The sequence below is a fragment of the Podarcis vaucheri genome (genome assembly GCF_965113315.1).
Source record: "Podarcis vaucheri genome assembly, chromosome: 4".
Lineage (NCBI taxonomy): Eukaryota > Metazoa > Chordata > Lepidosauria > Squamata > Lacertidae > Podarcis > Podarcis vaucheri.
The window spans coordinates 66,230,496-66,241,657 of record NC_138762.1 but is presented as its reverse complement, the minus strand read 5'-3'; the positions used below and the strand labels follow the sequence as shown (position 1 = coordinate 66,241,657).

Genomic DNA, 11,162 nt, shown 5'->3' with positions numbered 1-11,162 from the left:
ACAAACTGGTGTAATATTTTATTCAGTGGTTCTGTGATGCACTTGTTTATTATGTACTTTTAGACCCATGAAATTTCATTGATATCACCGTGGGGAGATTTGCAAAGACTTTGGTCCCCCCCCCCCAATCATCTGACTTCGCTGGTGGTGTCATCAGTTAATGAGCTGCAGGGAAGGGTTAATATCTGGTTTTGAGCAGTCTTTAAAAAGCTGCCACAAGACTTGTTTTTGCTGCAATGTCTTTAATGGTTGCTAAAAGCCAATGTGGGTGGCGCTGTGGTGTAAACCACTGAGCCTTGGGCTTGCCGATCAGAAGGTCGGCGGTTTGAATCCCCACAATGGGGTGAGCTCCCATTGTTCAGTCCCAGCTCCTCCCAAACTAGCAGTTCGAAAGCACGTCAAAGTGCAAGTAGATAAATAGGTACTGCTCCGGCGGGAAGGTAAATGGCGTTTCCATGCACTGCTCTGGTTCACCAGAAGCAGCTTTGTCATGCTGGCCACATGACCCAGAAAAACGGCCTGCGGACAAACGTCGGCTCCCTCGGCCAGTAAAGCGAGATGAGTGCTGCAACCCAAGTCATTCATGACTGGACTTAACTGTCCTTTACCTTTTAAAAGCCAACAACTTGTTCATTCCACCTCCTGTATTGTTTTTCTTTTTAACCTACTCTTCTTCTCCCCACCTCCCCCCAAAATCAGTAAATACAACTGTCCTCTCATTGCTTAAGAGTCAGAGAGTGCTGGTTATTTCCTTTAAAAAAAAAATATTGGTTTTACAAAATTTTTATAAACAATACAAACAAATAAAGAAACAAACAAACATGTATAATTTCATCTCCTTTTCTTCATAAACCTTACTTCTCTGACTCCCCCAAACCTCCCCTTTCTACATCCCAATTTCCAAAATTATTACTGGTTATTTCCTGTTAGCAGTGGCTTTGGCAAGAATTTCCAAGGAAAGCCCCCATTACACTCTCTTATAATCACGGTCTGAGAATGATACCAAAGAACGTAATCTGAGTTCCTTTGGCTAACGTCAGCAAGTTGGGCACATTTGGCATCACTGACTCATTTCCTGTAGAGCTTTTACTGTTTAGCTTACAAACCACATTTCTCATACATTATACCTCTCGGCACAAGTCTTTTTAAGGAAATGAAAAACACCTTTAGTATCCTTTTATATATTAAGGGGGGGGGAGCATGCAAGGCATACACACAGAGAAATGTATGCTACCTTTTCTCACACCCATCCTCCTGTATCTCTCTCACTTGGGTTGTGATGGGCATCCTGCAACTCTTAATGTTGTTGGATTCCCAGCTCCCACTAACTGCAGCCAGCCTGTCTAAGGAGCTGGGGTGATGGGGGTTGTGGTCCAGGAGAACCAGCAGCCCATCCCTGCTCTATCAAGAAAACATTACTTCAATTAGTAATTCTCATTAGCACTTAGTTTTCCCCTGCTAAAGCCACTTTGTGATGGGTGATTAGTAGCAGACCAGGACTGCAGAATCTTTTTCAGCTCAAAGGTCACATTCCTTTCTGGCCAACCTTGTGGGGGCCATGTGCCAGGTGTGATTGGGGCTAGCGACAAAAGTTGATGGAGCAACCAGTGTGAGTTTGACCTTGGTACAGTAGCCTAGTTTCTACACACATACATCTGTGTCATCTTTATCCAGGCAAGCAGAGGGGATTATGAGTTGAAGAACACGTTCCAATCACACAAAAACACTCGAGGAGGATGTGTTGGTCAAAGTGTGGTCTGGAGAATCCCGAGGGCCAGTTAGGCCTGAGGTTCCCCCTTGTCCCCCTGCTTTTCACTTAAAGTGTGTCCTCCCCTCCCAGCACTTGTTTGCCATGCCACCTTCACATCACTTTGCCTTCTGGACTGACAACCAGCAGACATGAAAGGAAGGCTAACAGTGCCTCTCAGGAAGTGGCTATGACACCGGAGGCTCATATCACTGCCTCGTGCTTTAACAACTGTTAGTATATTTAAGAACAAAAGCGTGGAAATGAAAACCAGAACTGCTCGAGGGCAATATACAGCTTGTCTCTCTTAAGCCAATATTAAAGTACCAAAAATCTGAATTTCCCAATGCATTTTACAAGGTGACAACACATGAATAGAACAATGGTGGGTGCATGTTTTAATAATTCAGCCAAGCCTTTCTTAACGCAAGGTGTCGGCTATAGGCAACAAAAAGGGAGGGAAATGACACAGAAACTGTTTATAGCACTGTTCAGATTTCTTCAGCAGGATATGAATTTAGAGAAGTTCATAATCACGTCAGCATGTCAGTTTGGTTAGCCCCAGCATACTGAGAAATAGGATCCTACATAGAAAAATAAATCACTTAAATGAATACAAGCAACAAAAGAAAACATGTTGTTACCCAAGTATTTCTTTATTGTTGTCTTGAGCTGGAATGGACAGATAATATACCACGGCATTTCACAAGAGCAGGAAATTGAGCTGCTGTGGTTATACTGTAAGAGGAAATGAGACTTGCCTCGTTAGCCTTCAAGCGTTAGCTTTAAAGAGGTGAGAAAATGCATTCTGAAATGCAGTCGGATAATTTTCTCTTACGGGATTTAAATACCGTAAGTGCAAATTCATAAAGTCAGCAGGTCCAAGTGGTAAATGTTCAATACTGCACTGCCTCAAGCTGCAAGTGAACTGTGGCTGACCTCTCTCGCAACTTGTCTGCACACAAAAACAGGGAGAAGACCAGGATAAACCTTTGATCCTCATTTGCTAAGTGCCATGAGCATTCCCTCTGCCTGCCCCACTCCCCCCACCACAGAAGAATTTGCAAACATGCAGCTGTCCTGGTTTAGTTAAAGGAAAACATTTCAAGGTTGGGTCTTCCATAATTTGTCTAGTGTGTGGTCATTCTGCTACTCTGTGAAATGTGCTCGACTACTATGCACACAAGCAATCCAAACAGCTGATTTTGACCTACAAAGCCTTAAACGGCTCAGGACCTCAAAGTTCATATGGACGTATCAAGACCATGAGAACACCCTTTGAGGTCCTTCTTTGTGTCCCTCTCCACAAGAGGTCCTGAGAGTGACAACATGAGAATGGGCCTTTTCTGCAGTGGCTCCCCGTTTGTGGAATGCTCTCTCCAGGGAGGTTTGGCTGGTACCTTCATTATGCACAGTTAGGTGCCAGGCGAAAACATTTCTCTTCAACCAGGCCTTTGGCTGATTAACATCCTATTCACTTTTAAATGTATTTGTGGGAGTGGAAGGGGGGGTATTGGGGGTTTTGTTGCTGCTCTTGTTTTTATCATGTATTTTGTGTTTTTATCTTGTATTTTTATGTTGTGAAAAGCCCTGAGGTCTACAGATGAAGGGTGGTATGCAGATTTATTAAACAAATAAATAGGCATTCTCAATGGCTAGCTACCCTAGAACTATGGAACTCCCTTCCACTAAACACTAGCATAGATAAATGCCAGAAACCTCTATCACAAAAGTGCTGTACAATTTGATCTGGCTGCCCTAAACAGTCAAGAGCCAATTGTGTTTTAGGGTGATTTTGAAAAATCTGGTTTTTACATAGGCTGAGATCTAGAGATAGATAGTATCTGCTCCACACGTGCTTCCTCCTGAACACATGTTGGTACTTTATATGCCAGCCGCAGTATCAGCTGGGTATTTTAATTTGTAGGTTTTATTATATTTATTACATAACACAAATACACTAAATCTAATTCATTCCAAGTACCACTTGGCACCATGAGGGCAAAGGAGCAGCCTAACTAACCATTAGTTAGGATAGCTAAATGAATCTTCCTTGTCCAGAGGCAGTATTCCAGATGCTGGAGGCAAACAAGAGGTTGTCTTAATGTCCTGCTTATTATGATCCTGGAGACATCCAGGCCTCATTTTCAGTAAGCATCTTGACAATATGACTTTCTAGATCTGAACATGCCCCAGATTTTAGCCATTACAGAACATGTCTTATGGATTTGCAAGCTTTTTTTTTAAATGAACCCTTAGTATGTGGATGAGGGTCTAAAGTAAAGTTCATAAAACTACATTTAAGTGCACATTTGTTACAGAAACAAGCTGAACTAATGAGGTAATTTGTTAGCAGTCAAGTGGCATGCAAACAGACACAAGAACCAGTGTCCCAATGTAAGAGAGAGAAGAGAGGGCTTTTAACAAGAAAAAAGGCTGCATTAGAAGCTGCACCAGATTACTCAGATAAGACTGAAGTCTATTGTGTAGTTTCTCCTTTTTTTCAGGCCATGACATGAGTAATGTAGGTATTCACAGAGCCGGCATACAATTGCTCTTATTAATAGGGCAGATACTATATTAATACAGGATTTCCCATGTCTCATAACCTCTTCCTGAATTGTAAAGGAAACACAACACACTCATACAGGATACCTACAATATTTGAAAAATCCCATCAAATATCGAAATGTGTTCCCATTTGGCTGGTCCAATGTTCTTGGCATGAACAGAAATCCTCAATGCTGCCTTGTGCTGTTTCATTTACATGTCTGAAATGCATTTGCAAACTTCTTGCACGTGAAACTAAAGAATGGGCAGCCTGCCAGCATGCCATCATTCAGCTAGGCTGTTTTCACTTGGAAATGATGTGATGTGGCTGCAAGCAAGAAAAAGCTCATCTATTGTGTCCAACCCTACACAAAATGTTTGCGTTCCCTTGCTCTATAGCTCTCCTTCCTGAGTGGCCGATAAGAAGTCATTAGCTATGCTATAGCTAGTTCTCACCAGCGCAGCATTCTGACCCTTACTGAGCTGTGCATTCAGGCAAGCAAAAAACCCTAAAGAAAAACAAAGAGTTCTGTTCCCATCCATCTATAGAGGGAATCTCACAGACATTCCATTATGCACTTCCCACTGACCTTCGTCATCCAGAAAAGTTTGATTTGGAGAGGGAAGGGGAAGGCGCAGAGAAGAGACAAGGCCATTGTATTTCTGAGCCTTTTGTCAAGTTTGCTAGCCTACTGCTGGGCACAACTTTAATGCTCATATGTTGTTTAGCTTCTCCACCGCCACCCATAACACAATTAAGCTTTGTTCTGACCAAGAATGTAATTTATTCTGATTAATATATGGATGCTGATTAAATGACCAAACATAAGGGGGGAATCAGGCATTCATTTTAATTAAGCCTATAAATAGTAGCAACAGACAGAGGAGTTCTGAGACTCAACTTGCAGGACACTTCTAAGCAATTATTTAGAATTAAGTCCCATTAAGTCCAGTACTTCCTTGTAAGCAGGGCTCAGGGTTGCAGACGTAGACCGAGGTCCTGACAAAATCTATGAGTAATCTTGCTGAACTCTGACCTAAAGTCCAAAGCTGGCAAGTAACAGGACTGTGTCCCTTCAGATCCAGATACGGTGCTTTCAAACAGATTGTAAGTCTTGTTCTTGTTGAGCCAAACCACAGACAAAATGTACTCATAGTCAACACAGATTCTGTTCTTTTTTTAGAAAAGTGTTGATCTCCTGCAGGCTCTCAATCCATCTGTATTCAAAAGGAGAGTTTTAAAGTTAGTTTTTGCAGTCAGTCAAGATTGTTGCTGTTTTTGTAACCAAAAACTATTCCAAGTATTCCAAGCAGCAGAAGTGTTGTAGTGTTTTTTTTCGGGGGGGGGGGGGAGATTATCCAATAATAAGTTAAACAGAACTACAAGTTTTCAAAACTTAAAAAAAATAAAAATTGTTAAGTCCCCCAAAATGTTTAGTCAACACTGTTTGAGGTGGGATCCAAAAAGTAGCCCATAGTTTTCTTGCTGTTAGTGCATATAAAACAACTCTATATATAATATTTCACATATTATAATATACATAATATTTCACATTAGCCAGCAACCGTCCAATTTTCAAGTAATCTGATTTACCTTCTAGAAAACTCTGAAATATTTGATTATTATTTATCAAACTTATTAGTTGTTTTTCATTACAAGATCTCAATGCATTTACAACAAAAAATTAATAACATACATTAAAGTCAGCATAAACTACAATACACTTAAATCTCAAACTGATTCATATTTTTGATAAAAAGGACTAAAACATCACACCCACTGACAAAGGCCAGACATAATTAAAAACCAAAGGCCTGATGGAAAAGTATTGTTTTTTTGCCTACCACCTAAAAATAAGTAATGTGACTGCCTGGAGAGAGTATACCATAAGTGGGGAGCCATTGCTGAGAAGTATTTTTCTCATGTCTGCACTCTCCGCATCTCCCTTGGAGGGAACGCATGGCAGAAGGGCTTCAAATGAATGTGCCAAGTGAGAAGTAATGGAGCTATTTTATTAGTTTTTCTTCCTCCGGCAAAGAGGGAACAGGAACCATAGCTATAGAGGGGTGCAAGCCCATACATTACTTTCAGAAATGTATTTACTGTTTTATTCCAAACATGGATTTCAAAGCATGATTTTCTGCCACTCAGCTATACACCTAAGCAGAGTTTGCAAACTGGTGCTTTAGAGATAAACCCCCAGCTTGATTTATATTTTACAAAGTTCTAAGCCTTTGAAAACATTTAATTGCTGTAGTTAAATATTATGCACATCACCATACCTTTGGAATGGTCAGGAGAGATAACACAAGTAATAAAAACAGCTAATAGTTTTAAAATTGCATCACTCAAGTGTTCTCTTTGAGTAAATTATGTATTTGGAGCCAGAAGAATTTAAAAAACAAACTTAACAACTAATCCAGTTTTACTTTTAGGGCTATTCTTATTTTTCTCATGGGAACCATGGAATAGTTAGTGCACCTTACCTGTTCATTGAGAAGCCATAGACAATTCTATTTTATTGCTTTTTCTTCTTGTACTTTTGCTGTTTTGTCGCTATCTGCATCACCCTTAAAAAGACATCACAGACTGAAGTTTTAATAATTTTTTATCAAAGCAATTTGCATCCACAAAATAAAGCATTTGATTATAGGATTCCATACTCCTTGGGCATATACCATCTCTAGAGGATGATCTAATGTTAGTTTCTCCTCAGTATGTATTTTGGGGTCCTTTACTGAAACAAACAGATTGAAGGCCATCATCACTAACAAATCCATGGATTTCAAGGGGCCTACAGCGAGTCAGATACCATCAACTGAAATTAACATGTTGAAGTAGTTTAACCAAAAGGAACAAGAGAGGAATGAGGTTAGGAAAGGACATGATGCAATTAACAGCAGAAGGATACAATAACTTGAAAAATGTCACTGACATCTCTGAAAGGTAACTACAATTTTGACTGATGAGATGCAGAGGCTTGTAACCTGTTTCTGCAACAAACTACTGCATAAACACGCAAACCTGAAGAATGAGCAGCATACTATGTAAAAGATTCAAATGGCATATTACACAGCATCTCCCATTAAACATAATTTAAGAGCAGCAGTAGCATGCTACTTGAATCCCAAACCTATAAGAGCATGGCATTTCTAGTCGTGTGCTGCATTTCCTAATTATGAGTATATGAAAGTAACCAGTGTTAGAAACTGAGATATGAAAGCAAGGAGCTAAATGGCACTTTAAACCTAGGCTTTGGGTGCAACAATGGAATATCTAGGCATGCTTTTTTATAACAAGAATACAAAGCTGAAAATGAATGAACTGCAGCTAAAATCTTATGGTCATTTTTCACACGGTCTAGTCTTCATCTGAAGGCTGCAAAAAACAAAGCCATGCTTCCCCAGCCCACCCCCTTAATATTCTTAAAAGGGTCTCTTCTGCAGTCTTCAGAGAGTAGCTGAAAGTGGGGAGGCAGAAAAAGGTCCTCCTTTCCTTCCACTCCGTAGTTTTAATCTGAAATCTTAGGCACAGCACTGCGCCCAGAGCTCAAAAACTGCTTGGGCTAATCAAAATCCCTTTCGCAAAACACGCCTGGAACAATGGGAGTTTCGAACTCTAGGAACAACAGCATGGTACTTGAAACTATGGGACTAATTTGACTTATCCCTGCACTGCTCTGGTTCTCTAAAAGCATAAGGAGAATAGCACAGAAACAAAGAACACAGCAATTCAAACAAAACAGCCAAGAACAGAGATACACCTACAGCACAACAAACTCTCAAATGTCATACCTTGTCACTGGCTTTTGCAGATTTTTTCTTTTTGGGAGGATCTTTCCAGAGAGATTCTATATTTATGTAGGCTTGAAGACTCCAGTCGTACAGCTGAGAACCAGTTACCTTTCAGAAATCAGAGATTTCGTAACAACAGTCAAATTAACATCCACTTGAAACACTCTGTATTTTTATTTTTAGGGTTTTGTTTTTTTAAAAAAAAACTTTACAAACGTTTATGAAGAAGTGCTAGTTTAATTACTTTTATTGTATCTAGCCATAGGCCATTACAGCAAAATATTGACCCAGCCCAATAACGGCAGGGAAGATCAATTGCTATCCATGCAGTACAGGCCTAGAGACCTCTGAACAAGGACAACATCATTTCTAGGAGATTAATCAAACTACTGTAGCAATGCAACAGCTATTCACAAGTACCAATTTTTTTAAAAAGCTGTTCTTGCAAGAAAAATGTCTTGCTAAAGATATTGGCAGATTAAGTTGGTTTATGGAAGGATATTTCCCAGTCTCCTTCTCCCCCCGCCCCAACACAGTAGCACCCCTGGCAAAGGAGGAGATTCAGGGGCATTCTTGAGCAATGTAGTAAACTTCCCAAAATAACTAAAAGTAGCTAATGAAAGAAAACACTCCTGTACCCTGCTCCTCACAGCAACCTCACCCCACACTGTCAAGGCGGTCTTTTTAGAGGTTTCTGAGGGATGTGGTGGTACATGTGGTGGCAAACTTCACATTTATGAAGTTCCTTTATTCAATTTATTTTACTGGATCAAATCCAGTAAAAAGGTAAAGGACCCCCAGACAGTTAAGTCCAGTCAAAGGCGACTATGGGATGTGGCGCTCATCTCACTTCAGGCTGAGGGAGCCGGTGTTTGTCCACATACAGCTTTCTGGGTCATGTGGCCAGCAGGACTAAACCGCTTCTGGCACAATGGAACACCATGACGGAAACCACACAAGCTGTATAAGAAAGCCAGCCTTACAAAATGCAGAGATTGTCTAGAAAAATACTTAAAGAAGCATATGATAACTACTAGTTATCCTTAAAGAAAGGTCAAAGATAAATCTAGAAAACATCTGCTCAAAACTTCAGCTGCAAAAAATGATATGCAAGAACCCTGATTAATCATTAACTTAAGGCTAAGCCACCAGCTTGTAAACAAACTGTGCTGTGCTCCATCTGTACTCCATGTCTTTGTACTTCAAAGCATATTACTTTCAGTACTCATTCCATATAGCATTGCTGTATGCTTCAAACACATTAAATGTGGGACTTAATTGTTTCAAGTACACTTGAGAGGGATGGGTTTACAACAAGGGGTACTCAAGGGTACGCAGTACCGGCACATCTTTTGCCGTTGTTGTTAAAAAGTGTGACACTTACAGTGACAACTTCATGGTGAGCACCAGCACCTATTTTTCTAGGGAAAAAGCACTGCTTTACACAGAGAGGGCCTCAAAAACAGCTGCTTCTTCAGCTTTACTTATGATAAGGAGGATAACTTCACCATTTTAAGTGGATGAGAGTGAATTATTTCACATGAACAAGCAACCACAAGGATTCACTCAACCAAGAGACAATTTTAAGAAAAATACATACCTAGGGCTATTCTACGAATTCTAAGGCAACCCTGAGGGGAATACAAGTGTGGAAACAAGACTTTTGATCACTGATCATTCATACAGCAACACTGCAAAACCTTAAAACCTGCCTAGCTGACACAAAGACACCAAAAGAAGTAGACTACCCTATGTTGTGTCATTCTGGCATTTTAGACTGCATGTATTAGCAATGCAGGCTTTTGTAAGAAATAAGCTGTGCTTGCCTTTAAAACAAAGTACAGTGGTACCTCGGTTTACAAACTTAATCTGTTCCGGAAGTCCGTTCTTAAACCAAAACCATTCTTAAACCGAGGCACACTTTCCCTAATGAGGCCTCCCACTGCCAGTGCCCTTCCACCATTCAGCTTCCATTCTTAGACCGAGGTAAAGTTCTCAAACTGGGACACTATTTACGGTTTTGCAGAGTTTGTAAACCAAATTGTTCTTAAACCAGACTGTTCTTAAACCGAGGTACCACTGTACATACAACAGCAGATGAGCATTTGCTGTTTGCAAGCCATATTTACAGCTATACAAATAGGAACTGTGTGATTTCCCACAGTACTAACCTTGGCAAGGGTAATGGCTTGCTGCGGGTAGTAGAGAGCGGCACCAATCCCCATGAAGCTTGCTGGATACACCAACCTCTTTATTTTGGAACCTGCGCCAAAGAATATACATTACTTTTCACGATGTCTGTATCCAACAAATGATGTGCTGAACAAGGTGATCCACACATTATAACACAATTTTTTCAGCCAGCCTAAGCTATCCAAATGGCACAATATTTTGTTATAGGTACCTGTCCTTTTGACAGAAAGTAGATCTGGAGGAGAGTGTTTAAGCGATGGGATCTGATTAGACATAATAGTTTAGTGGGATAGAATTTGTGTAGTGGGTTAGAATTTGAAGATCAGAATTGCAAAAAACATAGATATACTACCGACTAAAGAACTCAAGCCTGGCTTCCGAGCCTTTAGCAGATCCTGCCCACATAATTCCAAATTCTTCTCTACAATTATGAGGATTCAACATATTAAAAAGATACAGTTAAATCTCCATTGCACATCAATATTTATGTCAATGAAAGAGAAAATTATCACATAGAATTTGAAGAGGGGAATTGTAAATTATCACATACCTCTAGCCAGAAACAAGCCAACAATACCAGCAAAACCTATGACACCAAGCCTTGGATAAAATCCTGGAGGTGGGCTTTTGAGAAGTTCGTAGCCTTCTAAAATAAAAATCAGACCACAGCATATTACACACCATGTAGTATGTATATCTTTTCATAATTTCAATTAACTTTGAAAGCATTATTTGCACTTATATTTCCAACTACAAATAATTGGTTACAACTACAAGCAACTTTTAATATCCACTTATAACCCACTTTTCCTCCAAGGAGCTCAGGACAGCATACATAGCTTCCCCACATTTTATTCTCAAAACAATTCTATGAGGT

The 11,162-nt window shown here is 40.1% G+C and overlaps 1 protein-coding gene across 5 annotated transcripts in view; it reads right to left on the bottom strand.

Moving 5' to 3' along the window:
- Window positions 1-2,382: 2,382 nt before the first annotated feature.
- Window positions 2,383-11,162, bottom strand: part of APOO (apolipoprotein O) — an 18,220-nt gene continuing 9,440 nt past the window's right edge. For 4 of the 5 annotated variants that reach the window (XM_082220457.1, XM_082220459.1, XM_082220461.1 and 1 more), the window contains exons 5-9: window positions 10,836-10,931; window positions 10,264-10,355; window positions 8,093-8,200; window positions 6,785-6,868; window positions 5,130-5,515 (exon numbers count right to left, since the gene is read on the bottom strand). In XM_082220457.1, coding sequence (XP_082076583.1) covers window positions 6,812-6,868; window positions 8,093-8,200; window positions 10,264-10,355; window positions 10,836-10,931 — 353 coding nt within the window. In that variant the 3' untranslated portion in view covers window positions 5,130-5,515; window positions 6,785-6,811. Of the gene's footprint in view, window positions 2,703-5,129; window positions 5,516-6,784; window positions 6,869-8,092; window positions 8,201-10,263; window positions 10,356-10,835; window positions 10,932-11,162 lie in introns of those variants that run through there. The other variant, XM_082220458.1, reaches the window with a different exon arrangement.